Below are 21,253 nucleotides of genomic sequence, written 5' to 3'. Positions count from 1 at the left end.
TAATTGGAGACCAGAAGCATTCGAGAAGAGCTTAATTAGTTCAATAGAGGGAGGAATTTGGGAAGCATTTCTTAGGACGTACACCCATGGTTAGCTCGCGAGATCAATATGTTATCACGAGACTCTGGTCTGGAGTAGAGCTCAGCATGAAATGAAATTTCATGAAAAGTAAATGAGTGTATTCGATTTATTTCGAGGATTTTTCGGGGTACCTGGAGGCCGCTACGGTGGGGACGGCCGAAGGTGAGCATGTCGTTAGTGCTGGCTGGTACAGAACAGCTGTTAGTGGTCACGACGTCGTAACAGTTAGCACTAGCTAACTCGCTAGCACAATGTAACTTATACTTGTTTTGTCAAATATATTGGGCAACTTGTTTGGAGACGAAATTAATTTACTCTATTCTTGCGGGTGGGCTAAGGTGTAGCTACTATATAGTCATAATACTGTGGCTAATCTCATGATGTCAACAGGGACCCCTTCTTTGATGGCATGACTCATGATGATGATGATGACGACGACGATGAAGAGGATGGATTCTACCGTGATAGTTTCCGGGGTGTTCAGCAGGACCCTTTCGACGATGCCTGGAGATTTGGTTTCAGCTTTGGCCCCAACGGCATGAGGATGGAGGAGTCTGAGGTGTTTGGCCAGGTCTTCAGAGAGATGGAGGAGATCTTCTCACAGTTTGGCAGCTTGGGCAGACAGCCTGGGGCAGGACACCTCGGTATGAGCTCTCAGTATTTACATTTCACTCACCCACTTCCACATCCAGCCCCTAACATTTAACTCAACCTCAAGCAGCCTCTGTCAGGCTAAAGTAATACTTTATCTATGATAGTAAATCCCCTGATTTAAAAATAATTTATGGTCAAATTAGACTCCTGTCTTTTTCTTTTTTTCTTTCTTTCTTTCTTTCTTATTTTCTTTCTTTCTTTCTTTCTTCCACTCTTATCTTTTATTTCGCCCGTTAGGTGTTCCCAGTATCCAGCCACCCCCTCCCCAGGACAGGCCAGGGAATGGTGGGAGAGGCTCCATTAGGAACTCTCTAAGAGATTTCATGCTGAAGTCTCCTAACGATGGGCCCAGAGGGGTGCCCCCCTCACGCCTACCGTCAGAACCCAGGAATGATGACAGCCCTCCCTCTGGGGCCCCACTCTACCCCAGCACACCCTTCAACCACTGGACACCCTTTCCTAAGGTGCGGGAGACTCATCCATATCCTCAATTATCCAAGATGGTGCCGTGCTAGTGTTAGCCAATTGCAGTGTTTCTGTACATCCTTTAAGTATTTTGTGTACTTACTGTAAATTTTGTATTTTTAAATTAGTCTCTAGATTGTGTCTTTTTGTTGTTTTTACTGCTGTAACAACAATTTCCCCCCAGGGATCAATAAAGTATATATCTGTCTGATCTATGTGATGCTGAATTAGTGACTATTGTTGTTGGAGCTACTCAAGTTCCTGAGATCCTGCAAATGGAGTCTTTTTCTGTCTTCTTGTTTTATTCGCCATCTTCATTCACTAACCCCAGGCTGGTCTTTTGTTTTCCTCAGTTCAGTGACATCTGGAGAGGACGACCACAGAGAGGACCAGAGGAGGAGAGGAAAGAGGATGGAGGTAGGGGGATGGGATATTCTCACACACCCAATTTCTGCAACTAGAACAAGCTTTATTTTAGAATGTCAGATTGTTTTGCCTGTGTTGTTAATATTTCCCTTATTCCCTCATCAAACCTCCCTTCAAACTCAGATCTGGACTGGCAGGTGTCCTCTGGAGGTGTGGACCAGATCCTGACTCCTCCGCCGGCTCACATGCCCAGCCAGCCCAAGACGGCCTTCTTCCAGTCGGTCACCGTCACCAAGGTGGTAAAGCCTGATGGGGTAAGAAACACTCACCTTGACATACTGTACTGTATTTTGAAATAAGGAGGTGCGCACAAACTGTTAAATATTGTTTGTTTGTTGTTTTTTATATTGTTTTTTATATTGTCTGTATCATCGCCATCTCCTGCATTACGCAGTTACAAGATTCTTTTCATAAAGCCGGTGTTGGGTGTTTTGTTTTTCTGTGTTTGCCAGAGTGTTGAGGAGAGGCGCACGGTCCGAGATGGCCAAGGGAACGAGGAGACCACAGTGACACACTCAGGAGGGCCAGGGAGTCCGCAGGGACCTCAGGATCAAGCGGGGCCCCTCCTTCCTGGTCAGTGACCTCCTGCTGTAGTACACCTGTTAACTGATTGTGTTTAAACATTCATTTTGCCTACCACATACAACAAATTATTTGATGAAAATGTTTTGTCATATTTATTGAGAAATTAGAATGATGGCCATGGTTTAGCTCAGTTTGGTCAATAGAAAGTGAGCATTATTATACCGAGCAACAATTGAGCATGCTTTAATTAACGTATTCTTCTTTATTCCAGGTGGCCAATATCCCTTTTCTGATTTGCACGATAATTTTTCTGTGTTTTCAAAATTCTTTGGAGGCTTCAGAGGGTGAAAGGAATATTTGTGATCTCAAATGTATAGGAAATGTCAAATATAATAATTTCTCTGTTTGACTTGTGTTTGATATTATTGTTTAGGGTTGAGCATTATACATTCAGTAAGGCTTCAATCAAACCTGATGTTTATATCCTCTCTCTATAACTGTGGACGTGTTGACTATGATTGCCAAAATGTCTCAGAAGTTCAGCAGCCAATCCAACAATAATTTAAATAAAAACATAAAATAACAATAATGATGAATGAAATAATAATATAAATCCTGAGGAAGAAGCCATTTGCAACCCTTTGAAGGAGTGTCAATTTTGCAGACCTAGCAACAAATCAGGCATTAGTATTGAATAGTTCTCAGTACACATATTTTATTTTTGTAGTGGCCTTCAGATTCTGCACTGTGACCAATAAATAAGTTTAATATATTGGAATTGGTGTGTGATTTTGTTGACCTTGTTTTGCTCTCCAGTCTCGTGATTTCTCTGAACACAAATTCCAGTAAAGTTGAAAATGCAGACTTTTCATGATAAGGGAAAGCAACATTATTTTCACAGAAGATAAACTTGTTACTTATCGTTAGAATAAATGCTGTTAAAAATGACCTTGGCCACTTTGGATATCACATGTTCCATTGGCAGCTGTGACCACAATGGTTGGAAAACATGCTACATTTTTTCTGTGACCTCGTACTCACTTGGATACTAATGTGAGGTCTCCTGCAAGTTAATCTTTAATAGTTGCATATTATTTGCCTGTTAGTTTATTACTAGTGACAGTGTACGTAACATGGAAACAGAGGAATTGGAGACGAATGAGCTGATATAGATGGGCACTGGGCAGACGGAACAACTTAGACGCACTCCAGAGAACTGACAGGCAGAGAAGAGAGTTGGATGGTTAAGAAGGTGATGAAATAGGAAATTCTCAGTCAATTTAAAATAGGTTTATCCGACCCAAAGCCGTGATAAAATCAAGAGTGAAAGGGATAAGGTTGAAGACAGATAATAAAGCTGTGAGGATGGACGCCCTGAAGAGGAAGATGAGGGTGAGGAACACGCTGGTAAGGGAGTGCATGAGTGAAGTCCTTGGGACATTCATTCTTTTGGTGAGTCTTCTCTTAATTAATAATCTTATTATTATCTCACCTTTTCACCTCTGCTACCCCTCAATGTAGAGCAAGGCTGTTATGCACTACTATACTATTGCTGGGATGTTGACATTGATTTTGTTGCCCCTCAACTCCAAACTGATCCACCATGCTCTCTCTCCATTTCTCTTTCTCTCCCTCCCATCTTTCTTCCTCTCCTCCAGATGTTTGGCTGTGCAGCCATGGCCCAGGTGAAGACCACTAAGGCCACCAAGGGCCAGTATTTGTCTGTCAACATGGCCTTCTCCGTGGGCGTCATGTCTGCCATGTACCTTGGCAAGGGCATCTCTGGTCAGTACTCAAATCACGTAACCTCTCTGGATCTCTGTGTCTTTTCTTAAACGTCTTACCTACCCCCCTCTCCTGCTCCTCTCTCCCTCCTCCCTCCCCTCTCTCAGGCGCCCATCTGAACCCTGCTGTCTCCCTGAGCTGCTGTGTGCTGGGGAGGCTGCCCTGGTCCAGGCTGCTGCCCTACTGTCTGTCTCAGGTGCTGGGGGCCTATCTAGCTGCTGCCGTGGTCTTCCTCATGTATTATGGTAGGGAGGCTTGATAACACATCCAGTCACTCACTCAGATTTGCTTGCAGGTGCATTTTCCCCGACTATGGGTTATGACTAAGCAATAAGAACAGCCTTTCATCTTCTGCATCCTATCAATATGAAGAAGAATCACAGTTTTGATAGTGCTATTCTCCCTCTGTTTTCTCTTTTCTGTCACTTCATCAAGACGCCATCATGGACTACAGTGGTGGCGTCCTGACTGTGTACGGACCCAATGAAACCGCATCCATCTTTGCCACCTACCCATCCCATTTCCTGTCTCTGGGCAGCAGCTTCTTTGACCAGGTAGGCGAGAAGGGAAGCTATCATCAATACAAATTCTTCAAAATTAAATTAGTGAAGGTTGTGGGATTTGTAGTTCAAATGTTGTCTCATATACTTCCTGGGGTCCAGATAGACCGGCCCATACTGTAATACATTTTTTCCTCCTTTGTCTTAGATGGTGGGTACAGGGATGGTCATGCTGTGCTTCCTGCCCCTGATTGACCATCGTAACAGCCCCGCCCCCGCTGACCTGGTGCCCCCCCTGGTCGCTGTTGTGCTCATGGGCGTGTCCATGTCCATGTCCTCCAACTGCGGAGGCGGGATCAACCCCGCCCGTGACCTTGGGCCACGCCTCCTCACCCTGACCGCTGGGTGGGGGACAGAGGTCTTCACGTAAGTGTCTCTGGCAGGCTGCTGAGTTGAGGGTGGGGCGTTGAAAGTCAGACAGTGTAACAGTGAGGGCTCAAATGTTTATTAGTTGACCCTTCACATACTAGAATACACTACGTATATTTAACATGTATTAGTACCTGTAGCTGTATGGTATGAGCATGTGTGCTTATTATTATCTTCGGACGCGCGACTTGAATTGCATTCCTTTGCGAGTGAAAACGAGTGCACCTGTAAGTCATTCACATCCGAATATCACTGCGCCCTGGAAGTCATGCGCCCTCGTGAGCCTCCGATCTAATGAGGATTGCACCCTAAAACCAATCAATCAAAGCTTTATTTCTATAGCGCATTTCATACCCAGAGGCAACACAATGCGCTTTACAGAGAACAAGGGAGGTGGGCATAGGTCCCACCCCTACATATTCCAGAGGGAAGAAAAAAAAACAGTAATCACCCGGGGGCCAGATAAGTGAGCTGTAAAAATTCTTCCCTGACCCCTCTCAACAAAGCGATCGAGCAAGCTCCTGGAGTATGTTTGTCTACCGGCTAAGCATCTATAAAGCAATAAATTACATTAAATTAGGATTGAGGAAATGAGGATTTGAGTTTGGATACTACTTTTCTCAACATTTCTGTGTCCACCAGTGTAAACAAGCTCATGTGTCCATTACATGGAGGAAGAGGATCTGTGAACGGGATGCATGGCCTTTCCTGAGTGATATTCCTCCTAATATTCATGATCTTATCTCTGAAATAAGCTGCAAATTCCTCACATTTGGAGGTAGAGAGCAGGTTATCTGGTGTTTTTACAGTGGGGTTTATTAGGCTATCAATTGTTGAGAAGAGCACTCTTGAATTATTTCGGTTGATAGATATCAATTTTGAGAAGTGGTCTTTCCTTGCATTTCTTATTGCTTTATTAAAGGCAGAGAGATGTTCTTTGAGAATATCATGGTGGACCTGTAGCTTGGTCTTTTTCGCCACATACGCTCAGATCTTCTGCAGGTTCTCTTTAGTTAAATGTATGACACGGCTCACACATCATCACTATACATTACTCCCCAAGTCCACCCTAATGTCTCTCTCGGTTTCACTCCTCCAGGTGCTACAACTACTGGTTTTGGGTGCCCATTGTGGCTCCCATGGTGGGGGCGGTGCTGGGCTCAGGCCTGTACCTGGTCTTCATCCAGTGGCACCTGCCAGACTCAGAGGAGGAGGAGCCCAATAACGACCTCAATCTGCAGAGCAAGATGGCGGAGGAACAACAGGCCGCCATCATACAGAATGGAGTGGAGATGGCTCACAAGTTCTAATGCCTGGAGTCCATTAAATCAGTCAGTGTCCTTACCTTAACTATGGATACTTGGTATACTCAGCTAGCTTGCTTGTGAAAATGCAGTCTCCCAAGATGAGCATGTATTGTGGATATATCTATGGTAACAAACAACAATTTGTGGAAAGTGGAGACACGGTCTTTCAGTCAGAGCTAATTCACAGTTCTCATTACCACACCCAGACAGTTTGGTTTAGCTTTCATAGTGGGAAATTAAGGCTTTGAAAAAATAAGCATCCTGGAATAGAGAAGTGCAGATATAGAGGGGTGTGGTACATGTATGGTCATGTAGAAATGTACAATGTGTTTTTGCTCCATAGTTCCCACTTGTGTTGGTGTCCCTGTTGGTCTGGATGGTTCTGTGTACCGTCATTCAGTGAAAGTGATGTTCTGAATGTTTGATAAGTTTCTTTTGAGTTGATCGAGCGCTGAATACCCTGTGTTGTATGAGTGGGAGTTTTTACAACCGTGTCCAGCAAACTAAACTTTGTGTCTACAGATATTGATAATAGTCTAAAGTAGGCCTACTGTTCATAAATATGAAAATGGAAGAATTTTGAAAATATTGTAATGTTGAAGTGAATGTATGTTTGAATGAATGTATATATTGTGGCAACAAGTCATCAAATAAATGGTGATTAATACCTTTAGGTTACCTGCAACAGCATGCATTCTTGCTCTATGGAGGTTTAATTTGAATGATAGATACCAGCTAATGATAAAATTCCTTATCTTATCATTATTATCCTGTAGTGAATAAAGCGTCTAGAGCTTTATGCTGCCTTTTTATTGGAGCGTCTATCAGAGCTGTACAGGAATTCAATGGAGCTATAGTGATGATGTCATACAGGAACATGCTCTATCTCTCACAGCAGTCTTACACACATGCCCCCCCCCCCCCCACACACACACACGAAGTACACGCACACACAAATTTGCTTTACATACTTGTGGGTACCCCTAACACACATGCACACGCACACACATACACCGCAAGGGCCTCAGCCATACACCATAAAATGAATGACGTAGAGCATTACGGTATGAAAGTGCAAGCCTTGACTGTTGTGGACTTGTTAATAGTCAGCCAGAGCGTTCATTGTCCAGCAGTCCAAGTTAGCTGTCTCTGAGCTAGAGTCAGAGCTCTGACAGCCTCCGAATTCCTCAGGGATGGACAAAGTGCTGAAGAAATGCCACATCAGGAGCAGCCTGCTCAGGGAGTGCCTGGCGGAATGTCTGGGCGTGTACATTATAATTGTGAGTGTCTGACTTTGGACAATTTTGGGCAGTGTTGTTTCTTTCAGTCACACGTTGCTTTTAGGAATAAGTTGTTTGATCACTTGTCCTGTGGTTTTAGCTACAGTTAATGCCATAAGAATGAATGAATTACTATTCACTTGAGTAACTCAGAGAAAGTTTGTTAACCAATGTGTTTACCTGTTATTGTGTACTCCTTGGTTGCTTGTCATAAGCTAGCCTTATCTTATCTGTCAGATAGAACAATACAGCTGCTTTCACAAGGCTTAAATGACTAACCACACATTTATGAGATCCAACAATCTGACAGCCTACTGATTTAGAAACAATAACTTACTGATTACTACTTGTAAATGTCCTCTGCCAGTCTCTTCATCCTGTCCCAGTGTCTGTTCGTCATGCTGCCGTGATCTTTCCTGATTTCTGTCCATAATCAAGTATGAACTTCCAGCTGTACTTCCAGCTGCACCTCTGATAGTGTTGATTACTGAGTGATCAAGACACACTAGGTTAAACGGTGCATGCAAAATCAAATCTCTGGTGATGATTTCTCATGGATCACGCCAATGGCTAACCAGGGACTTTGGCCCCAGAGAGAGAAGTGCAGAAGGGAAGTCTGAAAGCAGGAAATTGATGTTTGTAATTTGGAAAATTAAGTTGGTACATTTCAGTGTGAAATGTTCTGATCATTTTGCTGCATCAGATCTGGCCCAGCGCCTGAGTTTAATTACAATGAATTACAATTATGGCGCAAATCATACAGCAATAACACTGCGTTGTGTTTTGTGTTGTGTTACTGCAGCTGTTTGGATGTGGCTCTGTCGCCCAGGTGACGACCTCTGAAAACAACAAAGGACAGTACCTGTCAATCAACCTGGGTTTCGCTCTGGGGACAACCTTTGGGATCTATGTGTCCCGTGGGGTGTCAGGTAAGGTCTGTCGACATATGGATAGATGGAGACGGACACAGACACATATTATTACTTATTATTATTACTTATGTTCCCACTGCTCCCAATGTTTTTTAATTACTGTACATATTGTTCTCTCTAAGGTGCCCATCTGAACCCTGCTGTGTCTCTGAGCCTGTGCTTCCTGGGGAGGCATTCCTGGCTTCGCCTGCCATTCTATGTCTTCTTCCAGGTGCTGGGAGCTTTTCTAGGTGCAGCTACTGTTGGCCTACAATACTATGGTACAGGAACAGCCATGAGCTATATATATACTACTACTACTACAGGATATATACTACAGAATTTAATGTCAGGCTAAAGTGGCAGTGAGGTCCATCTAAGGCATTTTTCATTACGTGTGTGTTATGCATTCACAGATGCTATCAGGCTCTACGGCGGTGGTAAGCTGACTGTGACCGGTTCCACTGCCACAGCAGGCATCTTCTCCACCTACCCTGCTGACTACCTCAGTCTGTGGGGTGGAGTCACAGACCAGGTCAGAGCCAAGTACCTGTAATCTACATCTAGCCTCCACCTGAACGAAATCAGCTCTCTGTGCCTGGAGGATGGACTCAGTTCAGAATCAGAATTCATTCATTGCCGTTGTTCTTACATACATGGATTTTTTTCCGACCTGTGGTGCTTACAGCAAAACAACAATTTGGACTACAAGAGTCAGTGCGGTAGTCAGTCAGTTTAGTGTCGAGAGGCGGGGGGGAGAGTCAGAGGGGAGCCATGTTGATGAGGCTGATGGCCGTGGGGAAAAAGTTGTTCCTGTGTCGAACAGTTTTAGTCTTGGGAGGGGTCGGCCATTATCGTCCTGGCCTGCTTCAGTGCCCTGGAGTCGTGCAGGGCCTGGAGGGAGGGCGGGGCCTGGAGCGAGGGCGGGGCCTGGAGGGAGGGCGGGCGGGGCCTGGAGTCGTGCAGGGCCTGGAGGGAGGGCGGGGCATGGAGGGAGGGCGGGGCCTGGAGTCGTGCAGGGCCTGGAGGGAGGGCGGGGCCTGGAGGGAGGGCGGGGCCTGGAGTCGTGCAGGGCCTGGAGGGAGGGCGGGGCCTGGAGGGAGGGCGTGCGGGGCCTGGAGTCGTGCAGGGCCTGGAGGGAGGGCGGGGCATGGAGGGAGGACGGGGCGTAGCCAATCACTCTCTCCGCCAAGCATATCACCAGCCGAAAGTTAGTCTTGTCCTTGACTGTAGCTGCGGAGGAACCAGGTGGTGATGGAGAAGGTGAGGATGCACTCGATGATGGAGGTGTAGAACTGTACAGTTCTCAGTGGTCTCTGCCCAATAGGATGAATGATCGTTTGAAACGTGTCATTTGACGATAGGGCCTAAATCCCTGGTGATGACCAGAAATAGAAGATAGTTGACTGGAACACAGTGACAGGATACAAAGATGATACGGCCTGGGGTCCTGAGATGAGAAGAAACAATGTCCTTCAATGATCCTTATAGGCTGTGTGTGTGTGTGTGTGTGTGTGTGTGTGTGTGTGTGTGTGTGTGTGTATGAAGGGGGCAGATACTGAGTTGGGGATGAGGAGGTGCAGGGTAGTCCAGAGAGAATGGTGATTCCAGGTTTACACTTGTTACTCATCGACCCCGTGTATGGCGTACCGTGGTAATGTGAGTGTTTGGTCTACATGGTCCTGGTTCAGGTGATCAGTACGGCTGCTCTGCTGGTGTGTATTCTGGCTCTGGGGGACCGAAAGAACTCGCCAGCGCCTCCTGGTCTGGAGCCAGCTCTGGTGGGCGCTGTGGTCCTGGTCATCGGGGTGTCCATGGGCTCCAACAGCGGCTACGCCCTGAACCCCGCCAGGGACCTGGGGCCACGGCTCTTCACCTACATCGCTGGCTGGGGAGGAGAGGTGTTCAGGTAAGTCAGCTCTGCCAAACCTAACGTACAGACCCAGCTTATCTCGCTTTATATTTCAAGTGTTATGTTAATACTATGCACATACAGTACTTTCATTTTGAAAGGACTCGACTCGGACTTCATTGCGATAGCTGTATAGTCTACATCGATGTGTTTAACCCTTTCTCTGTCCCTCTTAGCGCGGGAGGTGGGTGGTGGTGGGTGCCCTTGGTAGCTACATGTGTTGGTTCCCTGGTGGGCACTCTTATCTACGAGCTCCTGATCGAGGTCCACCATCCAGAGACGGAGTCGTCCTCTGAATCGTCTTCCCAGGCTCAGGGCCCCGAGGCCGTGGAGCTGGAGGGGGTAGAACCAGACTACAGCCTGAAACAAATAAAGCTTTGATTGATTGATTGATTGATTGAAACACTCCTAAGGAGAATGGGACCTCCGTGTGAAGGGAAGAGGACAGAGAAATGAAGAGATTTGAGGTGGTTTTGTGAAGAAAAAGGAAAAGCGGAGTCACCCTCTCGATGACTAAACTATGTTCAGGTTCTCAGCACAGTCAGAGAAACATGACGCAGTATAAACTATGTTCAGGTTCTCAGCACAGTCAGAGAAACATGACGCAGTATAAACTATGTTCAGGTTCTCAGCACAGTCAAGAGAAACATGACGCAGTATAAACTATGTTCAGGTTCTCAGCACAGTCAGAGAAACATGACGCAGTATAAACTATGTTCAGGTTCTCAGCACAGTCAGAGAAACATGACGCAGTATAAACTATGTTCAGGTTCTCAGCACAGACAGGGAAACATGACGCAGTATAAACTATGTTCAGGTTCTCAGCACAGTCAGGGAAACATGACGCAGTATAAACTATGTTCAGGTTCTCAGCACAGTCATAGAAACATGACGCAGTATAAACTATGTTCAGGTTCTCAGCAGTCAGAGAAACATGACGCAGTATAAACTATGTTCAGGTTCTCAGCACAGTCAGGGAAACATGACGCAGTATAAACTATGTTCAGGTTCTCAGCACAGTCAGAGAAACATGACGCAGTATAAACTATGTTCAGGTTCTCAGCACAGACATAGAAACATGACGCAGTATAAACTATGTTCAGGTTCTCAGCACAGTCAGAGAAACATGACGCAGTATAAACTATGTTCAGGTTCTCAGCACAGTCAGAGAAACATGACGCAGTATAAACTATGTTCAGGTTCTCAGCACAGTCAAGAGAAACATGACGCAGTATAAACTATGTTCAGGTTCTCAGCACAGTCAGAGAAACATGACGCAGTATAAACTATGTTCAGGTTCTCAGCACAGTCAGAGAAACATGACGCAGTATAAACTATGTTCAGGTTCTCAGCACAGACAGGGAAACATGACGCAGTATAAACTATGTTCAGGTTCTCAGCACAGTCAGGGAAACATGACGCAGTATAAACTATGTTCAGGTTCTCAGCACAGTCATAGAAACATGACGCAGTATAAACTATGTTCAGGTTCTCAGCAGTCAGAGAAACATGACGCAGTATAAACTATGTTCAGGTTCTCAGCACAGTCAGGGAAACATGACGCAGTATAAACTATGTTCAGGTTCTCAGCACAGTCAGAGAAACATGACGCAGTATAAACTATGTTCAGGTTCTCAGCACAGACATAGAAACATGACGCAGTATAAACTATGTTCAGGTTCTCAGCACAGACATAGAAACATGACGCAGTATAAACTATGTTCAGGTTCTCAGCACAGTCAGGGAAACATGACGCAGTATAAACTATGTTCAGGTTCTCAGCACAGTCAGAAACATGACGCAGTATAAACTATGTTCAGGTTCTCAGCACAGTCAGGGAAACATGACGCAGTATAAACTATGTTCAGGTTCTCAGCACAGTCAGAGAAACATGACGCAGTATAAACTATGTTCAGGTTCTCAGCACAGTCAGGGAAACATGACGCAGTATAAACTATGTTCAGGTTCTCAGCACAGACATAGAAACATGACGCAGTATAAACTATGTTCAGGTTCTCAGCACAGACATAGAAACATGACGCAGTATAAACTATGTTCAGGTTCAAAGCAGACATAGAAACATGACGCAGTATAAACTATGTTCAGGTTCTCAGCACAGACATAGAAACATGACGCAGTATAAACTATGTTCAGGTTCAAAGCAGACATAGAAACATGACGCAGTATAAACTATGTTCAGGTTCTCAGCACAGACATAGAAACATGACGCAGTATAAACTATGTTCAGGTTCAAAGCAGACATAGAAACATGACAGTATTGTGGCATACGATACATACTGTACAAGTAATAATGTTAGACTTACAGAGACTGTATAGAATCAGCTGTACATAATGTATTAAGTTAACTGTTTTAATTGATCCATGTATATTTACATAAATTATTACTCAGACTCTTTCAAACATTTATTTTGAAACGGCACAAAAAGTGTATGGCATTTCAGCAAGCAGACCACAACCATAGAAAATGAAAAGGACACACATGATTCACTATTTTGCTATATAAATATGCTATCAGATGACTTAGAAAACAAACAAACAAAAAAACATCCATACAAACAGGCCTCCTTCACGTGACCAGAACGGTTATCATTGAAACGGATAGAAAATAAAGGTGGAGGACAGCAAGCATTGATTCTGTAGATAAAAAAAGAATCATATCAAAGAGATAAACGTTCATATTTAGTACACATTATTAAAAGACAACGCCATCCTCCCTCTGCTCTTTAGTTACAATGTACAACCCACTGTACCTCTCCTCTCTAATTCCTCTAGCTTCAAATTGGTTGGGGGAATAGGAACCAAACAGTACGAGTACAAATACTATACCTATTCACATTTTCATAACAGGTAACAAAACTCGAAAGCTTTCTTTTAGTGTACTGTATATGTATTTACAGTGCAACATACAGCATGTGCACCAATGGCAAGACTCCGTATCTCTCTTGTTCTAGCTTCACTGTAGACGACACCAACACGCAGCACTCACACAACACTGGTTACAATACTCTATGTAACCCCGTCTGCTACTGACACATAGAAACAAAAGAGATGTAGTACATCTCACCTCTGTTGCATTTCTCTCAAACTAGCTCTACCGTCTCTCTTGCCTTAAGATTGACGGCAACGCACAAATACCAACGACAGTTATGTGTTTCATATAAATAAATATTACAATGTCAATATTACTCAGATGTCAATGTTACTTAAAATCAGTGTTTAGAATTCTCCAAGTACTCCCTTTTTTTCTTTTTCTCTTCAGGTGCCTCTAAGATCAATCGGACACTGATTTGAGAATGGTTTTCTACTGCCTTCATTACAGTGATGGCAGAGGGGAAACTGATCTGGGACCAGCAGGAGGAGTGCCTCTTTATACAGTGGCTCTGAGAGAACAAGAGCTGGCCGACAAAATCAGTATTAAAGGCATGGATGATGTGACATACAAAAAAACATCACTATGAATAATACCGAGAAGAACGGTAAGAAATGTATTTAGAAAATAAGTTTGCTTCACATGAAAAGAGAGAAGATCCAGTCAAAGCAGATGGACAGAGTGGTGTTGATAGTAGACGAGAGGAAACAAGAGTATGGGCAACGTTAATGCGTTGTTGATGACGTTAATGCAGGTGATCAGGCAACTCCTCCCTCAGAGCCCCTTGGGTAGGTTTAGTTATAAGATCAGTATAATGATCAACATGCAGTCAGAGTTGCACAGAGTGCAAAATACAAAAAGACAGAGCTTACAGGTGGCTCTAAACTGCCCAGAGGATCCATCCAGATTGGCTCTCGACATCTAATCGACATTCATTCATCTCTACTGGAAATGTCCTCGCGTCTATCAGGGTCGGCCCACACCCTCCAACGACTGGCTCTTCGAGCTGTCCGTCACTCTGTTCCCCGCCCCTACTGGGGCTTGTCCGTCTTTTTGGAAGCGATAAAGGCCATGCCGTGGGTCCTGAAGTGTGTGTTGAGGTCCATGGCCTTGTCAAAGCGCCGGCCGCACACCTTGCAGCTCAAGCTGCCCTCCCCGTCCTCGCCCTGCTGCGGGGGGGAGGAGGGCGAGCCCTGGGGGGAGGAGGCGGCGGCGCGGGCGGGGCCGCGCTCAGAGTCGCCCTGGGGGTCCCGCACGCGGTGCGTGATGAAGCGGTGTCGGCCCAGGGACCCGGCCGAGGCGAAGCACACGCCGCACTGCAGGCACTGGTAGGAGGCGGCGTCAGCGCGGTGCTGGGGGATGTGGCGCTGGAACTCGGCGCCGTCCTCCGTGGTGAAGCCGCACGGCACGCAGCGGAACACGCTGTCGTCCTCCTCCGGCTCCAGGGCCGCCGTCACCAGCGAGCCCCGCGTCCTCTTTGCCGGCCCCTCCTCGCCGGCGTCGTCCGGGGCTTCGCGGCCGCCGTCGTCCTCCCCGCCCGCCCGGCCCCCCGGGGGGCCGCCATCGCCGTCCTGCTCGGAGGAGCTGCCTGGCCCCTCCCCCGGCGCAGAACGCTTCCTGGTCTGGGGGCCCTGGAGGATGATGGGGTTTTGAGGGAATGAAGTAAGTAAGTAAGTAAGAAAGTAAGAAAGAAAGAAAGAAAGAAAGAAAGAAAGAAAGAAAGAAAGAAAGAAAGAAAGAAAGAAAGAAAGAAAGGGTGAGAAAAAAATTGTCAAAATACACTGCCGTGACATGTTAGAGAATGAGACGGAGTGACCAGTTGTGATTGAGACAGTCTGACCTGTCCGTCCGCAGCTCTGACCCCGTGGTGAACCCGGATATGTTTGTCCAGTAAAAAACGGCTGCTGAAGGTCCGCTTGCCCTCTGTGCAATATCTATGAACACACACACACACACACACACACACACACACACACACACACACACGTATAATTGCTTACTTTCTTAAAGGCTAAGTAAAATCCAGTCTATGATTGATTTAGACACTTCACTCTGAGGTGACTATGCAGGGGACTCACTGGCAATGGAAGACTCTTTTGTTGCCCTCATGGATGACACGTATGTGACGCCGCAGGCTGGACGAGGTGCTGAAGGAGCCCTCACATATATGACATGGGGACTACACACACACACGCACACACACACGCACACACGCATGCACGCACGCACGCACATACACACGTGCGCACACACACAGGAGAGAGGAGAAAACGATCAGCCTGATAAAACGTTTGTGAATCGGTGGTCGTCTGAAAGCGTGTGGCTGCAGATGAGTGTGTGTCGTGTGTGTGGCAGGTGGCAGCTACCTTGCCGTGCTCTGTCTTTATGTGATTGATGTAGTTCTCTCTGTCGGTGAACGTCTTCTGACAGTGCTGGCAGTTCCTCTCTCCAACATGGCCGCCGACGTCCGTGGTGCTGGGGAGACTCCCAGGAGCCTGGTAGTCCTCATCCCCGTCGTCATCCCCTTCCTCCTCCTCTTCCTCCTCCTCCTCTTCCTCCTCCTGGTCCCGCCCCCAGTCCTCTCCATCCGAGTTGTCTGTTTTGACCGCTGGCTTTGATTTGGGGAGGGTGGGGGCCAGGAGGTTGGTAGGGGGTGTGGCAGGGGCATCTGATTGGCCTTCTTGTTTGACTGACAGGCCTCTGTGGGCAGTCTGACCAGGAACAAAACAGGAACCAAGAGTCACAAAAGGAGTACAGCTTAGAACAAGGCAGCAACAGAGACCCATTGCCCTTTGCATTGCCTTTGAAGACACTGCATTAATTGTTGCAAGTATATGGTAAATGGACTGCACTTATAAAGCGCTTTCATCCAAAGCACTTTACAATGGCCTCTCATTCACCCTTTCACACACACATTCACACCCATACACCAATGGTGGCAGCTGCCATGCAAGGTGCTAGTCTGCTCACTGGGAGCAATTTGGGGTTCAGTGTCTTGCCCAAGGACGCTTCAACATGTGGACAGGAGGGGCCGGGATTCGAACCGCCGACCCTACGTTCAGTGGACGACCCGCTCTACCTCCTGAGCCACAGCCGTCCCACGCCCCAAGTAATGGATGGGCAAGACAAAAGTCCTTAATTTAATCGAACAGGCTTGATCTTCACACAGAGAATCAGAAAACCAACCTTGATGTGCTCCATCATGGAACCTTTTTGAGCATAGAGTTTGGTGCAGTCAGGACACTTAAATACATGCACTTTCTGCTTGGCCAGGTGGGTATCAAAGTGCATGTACAGCAACGGCTTCTGGGTGAAGACTGTATCGCACATCACACACTTGTAGATCATTCTGCAACGAGAGGATGGGATAAAATTAAGCCATTTTCACATTAGTAAAATCCTCTAAGCCTCTAAATCCTCTAAACTAACTGAAAGTGCGTTTTCAGAGGGTAGCAGGACACATACTTGGCCTGTCCCCCCGTGAGGGTGGGGTGCTGGGTGCTGATGTGGCCCTGGGCGCTGGGGGCAGACTTGAAGGCCATGGGGCAGCTGGGGCACTTGTGGAAGACCTCACAGTGGGCCGTCTGAATGTGGGACTTGATGGAGTTTAGGCCCCCGAACACCACCTGGCAGCTGGAGCACCTGGAGAGAGAGAGAACATGATGATCAGCCTCGCAGGTCTAATACAGGTACAGTAGACACGGCAATGTTGCGATGGGACACTTGCACAGTAATGCAATGGTGTAATTGTTATTGGTGTAATGACACTTTACCTTTCAAACATCCACCTGAAATGTGAAGGGCTTTTATACTGTATACATAACGTTATGTGATGTTAGAGATGATACGGATGTGATTTTTTGCTGTTTTTTTTGCACCTGTAGCCGATGCGTCTGGCGAAGTGCAGGCAGGCCTCCTCCAGGTGGGTCTGGAAGCTGGCCTGCCGGGCGATGCCCCCGCACTCTGGGCACACGTGGGGGGCGCGGTGCTTGTGGATCTTCTGGTGGGCCGACACGCTGCAGGAGTTAGGCAGCATCATTGGAGGGGAGCAGAGAGTGCAGGTCTGGGACAAGGAAAGAGGGGGAACGGTAGAGTTAGGCAGAGCTGTTTCAACATGTGAGGCTTGTTTATGATAGGGTCACCTGGCATTTCATGGTAAGTCGATTGTAGATATTGTACACGTCAAGTCAAATTCAAGTCAAATGTTATTTATAAAGCACATTTAAAAACGACTGTGGTCGGGCCAAAGTGCTGTACACATGTCGTAAGCTGGCCTATCATCCACACTCACCGAGTTGGGTGTGGCTCTAATTTGCTGGAAGTGGGCGACGAGCTCGGCCTTCCCGGAGAACTGGGCCTGGCACTCCGGGCATTTGAAGTTATGGTACTGCAGCACCTCGCCCTTCTTGCAAGGCAGGGGCATTAGGGCCTGGGGGCTCTGGGGCGCCCGGCGCACCGGCCTGAGCTGGGTGGCGACGGCAGGGGCGGGGCTGTCCTTCATCGGACTGCAGCCGGCCGACACGGCCACACCCCCGGAGGTGGAGGGGGAGGGGACTGGAGGAGAGGAGATCGGGGAAGGAGAGAGCATGCCTGGTCAAAACAAGGAGATTGGAGAACAGACAGGGTCATTCCAACTTATAGGTGAATGGCAGGACGTTGGTATGCAATGAACGACATCACAAAATCCAGCAAAATAAATAACATTACTACCTTGACAGACGTATCATATTCCTAATAGGGTAATAAAATATGACATGACAAAAGCATCAAACACTTCCTGAGGAAGCGTCTTACCGATGGGCATGGTGTCCTGCTGGCCAATCATCTGCTCCACGGTGACGGGCCTCATGACCAGGTGCGAGCACTGCATGACCAGGCCCCTCTCCTTGTGCTCGCGGGCGTGGAGCAGCAGGCTGCACTTGTTGAAGAAGGCCAGCCTCTTGGCACAGTGGTTGCAGGTCACCTCGATCCTCAGCGAGCGCCGGTCGTAGTGGCGGGCCAGGCTGCGCTCCAGGGCGAAGGCGTCGCCGCACTCCAGGCAGCGGTAGCCCGCGGCGGGCAGAGGGAGCCCCCACTCCGGGGGAGGCGGGGCCGAGAGGTCGGGCTTGTAGCTGGGCAGGAGATTCTTGCTGTTGAGGATCTTGTTGAAGGCCTCCACCAGGCTGGACTGGCTGCGGGAGATGACGGCGCCTGTGCTGTTGACGATGGAGGCCGGCTTGTTGGGCTGGTGGGTGCCGGCTAGCACGCTGGCGCTGCCTCCGTTAGCCGTCTTGGCGCCGGCAGGACGCACGCTGATCCCGCCGGTAGCCACGGCGAACTTAGGAGACGAGGCTACAGACGGAGTGGCGGGCAGGGCCGCAGACTTGGTGATGCTAACCGCTGTGGCGGACACCTTTGCCTTGTCTGATGCGGCGGCCATCTTGTTTTGAACCTTCGTTGCAGCGGCCAGCATGACGCTGCTAGCAGCCAGAGTAGACACTGGCAGAGCGTTGAGAGCTTTAACTTTCTGCTGCTGAGATGTTGCAATGCGACCCGCGGAAGCCTCCAGTTTGCGGGCCCTGTTGGCCGGGACCTTGCGTCCTCCCGGCTGGGCCTTGCTAGGGTCCAGACCTTTGCCTGCAGTGGCGCCGCCCTTGGGGGCCACCCGGGTGACAGTTCTGGTGATTCCCCCGGTGGAGGTTTTGATGGTCTTTATCCGAACTTTGAGGGGCCGGGATGGAGCCCCAGGTGCTGCAAGGGTCGGGGTGTCCCCCTCTGCGGACAGGACTTTAGGCTTGCCGTCATCCACCTCCATCTTTTCCTCTTCTGTTCTAGCACCCTCAGCCTTTCCCGCGTCTGCCTTGTTCTCCGCCGCCTTCTCTACTCCGTTCCCCACCTCCATCTCCTCCTCTTCCTCCTTGGGCTCGCGTAGGTCTGAAGGGGGCGGTGTGGAGGCCACCGCGGGGCTGGAGCACCTCCTGGCCATCGCTGGCGGAGTCGATTTGGGCATCTCTGGTTCCGGACTCTCAGGGGAATCCCTCTCTTCAATCACGTGCTCCGGATGTCTGTCCTCCTGGAGTGGACTGTTGGCAGAGCTGGGCTTGGGGCTGGTCAGGCAGGCTCCAGAGGGAGTGTCCCCCGGCTTGGGGTGGGCTGCCGATGAGGCCGAGGGCTGGTTTGACACTGAGCCTGAGCTGGAGGCGGGGGACCTAAACCTCCGGGTCAGTTTGGGAGGGGTGCAGGTGGGGGAGTCCGGGGTCTCCTGGATCACCAGCGGGCCTCCAAGGTCCGAGTCCGAGTCATCCTCCTCGGATTCCCGAGGCCGGAACCCCGCAGGAGTGGCTTTAGGAGTGCCGTTCAGCGGCTGGGACGTGTGCAGTGGGAGAGAAGGGAGGGCAGAGGGGGGAGACGGAAGCAGGGGTTTGGGAGGCGGGAAGAAAGAAGAGGATAGTCCCGCAGACACTCCCGGGATGAGTGGAGAAGACACAACGGACGAGGATGAGGATAAGGAGGCTTTGACCTCCTCAACCACCTCTTGGCCTGCATCTTGCTCTGCGTGCTGTTGCTGATGCTGCTGTTGGAGGAGCTGCATCTTCCTGGCCCTGCCTACAGGGTCTCCTGACCCCTGTGCCATCAGGGGCTTCAGTCTGTTGAAAATGCTGCCACCCTGCTTGGCAGATTTAGCTGACCCAGCACTCACTCCTCCTCCCTCAGAAGCGGTTTTAGGGGTATTCATGGACCACGGCTCCCCGTTGGATTGGCCCTGGGCCTGGGTAAGAGGCAGGGGTGCGGAGACCCCAGATGCCCCAAACCCATTGTGGTTAAGTGGTTCTGATTCAGCCATGCCTGGGGCACAGGCATCAAGCCTCGGGCCAACTGCCACCCCTGCAATTCCATCCATCGGGTCCTGGTCGGTGTCCCCATCGCTTCCATCAAGGGTCTCGGGACGAACTCGGTTCTTCACGATAACGCTTACAATGGAGGTGTCTGTTTGGGGGTCCGGGGGGCTAGGCGGTCTCATGGAGGGACCTACACCCACCCCGCTGTCTGGCTTTCCCAGAGGAGCTCCTCCTTGACCATGGGGCCCTTCAGCATCGTCAGGGGACGACTGGATGGCCTCTTTAGCATCGATGTCTGGGATGTCAAATGCTGCCAACAGGTCATCGAAATCTGGGGTCTTCATGTCCCCCATAGCGGGACTGAATCCTGCAAAAGAGGACACCAAATATGAGATTTCAAGATTTCTGTTCATCTGTGCACCAGTATCCACATCCCCATTTATATAGTTGATAAGGCTCAAATCTACTGACCAAACATGAATAAAGCTTCCTAATCGTCGGGTACGTTTAGGTTGACTATGTCAAAGAATTCTATTTGCCGTAAACTGTAGCTAAATTGCATTATAAGACACGGACCTGCATGCAATTTAGGACACTGACAACTAGCTAACAACAATTAGCTAGCTAGCATTAGCTTAGCCCATCTTAGCGACCATTATGCCGACTACTAGCTAGCTAGCCGGAGGTTAGCATATTTGCTAGTTAGCCACCTCTTGTTCAGATAGCTAGCTAGCTAATAGATTGGGCATTTACTGAGCAGCTAAATACTATGTTCAGTTTACATGCAATATCTAGGAGAAGATGGATTCAACTGCAACGTTTACTCGCAGATGAATAATTTAACAGCACACACGTCTCAAAACTGCGAGTTTATTTTCAGAGCCTCCCCCTCCATCCTCATCACCACATTCAAGCAGCCAGGCTAGCTGGCCGCTGAGCCCCAGCCAAGGCAGCGAGGGGTCATTTAGCGGAGGCCATTGCATGCACTCAAAACGATTTACTTGGGAATCATTTCACATTTTTGGCGATCCAATGATAATTAGGTTGATATGATTGTCATGTGCAATAGATGCAGATGGTATTTAGTTTTCTTATCACATATATTTTGATTGTTTACCTGGATCTGAGATTCCCGACTATTCTCGCTCGCTTCACCAGCAAAACCTTTACTTCCCGTCACATGACGAGTAGAAGTCCTATCATTTAATTCTATCGAAAGGTTTTTTGTATTTATTGTAGACGCTACAGAAAAGCATGCAGCTATTTCCTT

At 48.2% G+C, this 21,253-nt stretch overlaps 4 protein-coding genes across 4 annotated transcripts; 3 read left to right on the top strand and 1 right to left on the bottom strand.

Moving 5' to 3' along the window:
• Window positions 1–123: 123 nt before the first annotated feature.
• hax1 (HCLS1 associated protein X-1) lies at window positions 124–2,897 on the top strand. Its single transcript, XM_084455132.1, has 7 exons — window positions 124–243; window positions 472–725; window positions 973–1,199; window positions 1,554–1,617; window positions 1,750–1,880; window positions 2,079–2,199; window positions 2,423–2,897. The coding sequence occupies exons 1-7, from the start codon at window positions 173–175 to the stop codon at window positions 2,497–2,499; spliced, it is 945 nt and encodes a 314-aa protein (XP_084311258.1). The 5' UTR covers window positions 124–172; the 3' UTR covers window positions 2,500–2,897.
• Window positions 2,898–3,537: 640 nt separating this feature from the next.
• On the top strand, window positions 3,538–6,175 carry LOC311322884 (aquaporin-10-like; the record flags this gene model as incomplete). The annotated part of the gene is made up of 6 exons (XM_084455002.1): window positions 3,538–3,603; window positions 3,810–3,936; window positions 4,044–4,181; window positions 4,372–4,490; window positions 4,645–4,862; window positions 5,965–6,175. The coding sequence occupies 6 exons, from the start codon at window positions 3,538–3,540 to the stop codon at window positions 6,173–6,175; spliced, it is 879 nt and encodes a 292-aa protein (XP_084311128.1).
• A 1,190-nt stretch (window positions 6,176–7,365) lies between these two features.
• aqp10b (aquaporin 10b) lies at window positions 7,366–10,656 on the top strand (the record flags this gene model as incomplete). Its single annotated transcript, XM_084455001.1, has 6 exons — window positions 7,366–7,452; window positions 8,255–8,381; window positions 8,507–8,644; window positions 8,780–8,898; window positions 10,055–10,272; window positions 10,452–10,656. The coding sequence occupies 6 exons, from the start codon at window positions 7,366–7,368 to the stop codon at window positions 10,654–10,656; spliced, it is 894 nt and encodes a 297-aa protein (XP_084311127.1).
• A 2,205-nt stretch (window positions 10,657–12,861) lies between these two features.
• znf687b (zinc finger protein 687b) lies at window positions 12,862–21,139 on the bottom strand. Its single transcript, XM_084454817.1, has 10 exons — window positions 21,101–21,139; window positions 17,960–20,350; window positions 17,457–17,755; window positions 17,044–17,228; window positions 16,631–16,807; window positions 16,352–16,514; window positions 15,532–15,876; window positions 15,244–15,344; window positions 15,006–15,099; window positions 12,862–14,796 (listed from the first exon to the last, which is right to left on the bottom strand). The coding sequence occupies exons 2-10, from the start codon at window positions 20,334–20,336 to the stop codon at window positions 14,197–14,199; spliced, it is 4,341 nt and encodes a 1,446-aa protein (XP_084310943.1). The 5' UTR covers window positions 20,337–20,350; window positions 21,101–21,139; the 3' UTR covers window positions 12,862–14,196.
• Window positions 21,140–21,253: the final 114 nt, after the last annotated feature.

Source organism: Borostomias antarcticus (genome assembly GCF_949987555.1).
Source record: "Borostomias antarcticus genome assembly, chromosome: 21".
Lineage (NCBI taxonomy): Eukaryota > Metazoa > Chordata > Actinopteri > Stomiiformes > Stomiidae > Borostomias > Borostomias antarcticus.
This window is presented reverse-complemented; position numbering and strand designations above follow the sequence as displayed.

Excerpts from the sequence above, each read along its gene's own strand:
- znf687b (XM_084454817.1), bottom strand. The coding sequence starts at position 20,336 with ATGGGGGACATGAAGACCCCAGATTTCGATGACCTGTTGGCAGCATTT. Across the intron at positions 17,756-17,959 it reads GCAGGACACCATGCCCATCG|GCATGCTCTCTCCTTCCCCG; the intron begins GTAAGACGCTTC and ends TGTTTTGACCAG. Across the intron at positions 15,345-15,531 it reads TAAAGACAGAGCACGGCAAG|TCCCCATGTCATATATGTGA; the intron begins GTAGCTGCCACC and ends GTGTGTGTGTAG.
- hax1 (XM_084455132.1), top strand. The coding sequence starts at position 173 with ATGAGTGTATTCGATTTATTTCGAGGATTTTTCGGGGTACCTGGAGGC. Across the intron at positions 726-972 it reads GCCTGGGGCAGGACACCTCG|GTGTTCCCAGTATCCAGCCA; the intron begins GTATGAGCTCTC and ends TTCGCCCGTTAG. Across the intron at positions 1,200-1,553 it reads ACTGGACACCCTTTCCTAAG|TTCAGTGACATCTGGAGAGG; the intron begins GTGCGGGAGACT and ends TGTTTTCCTCAG.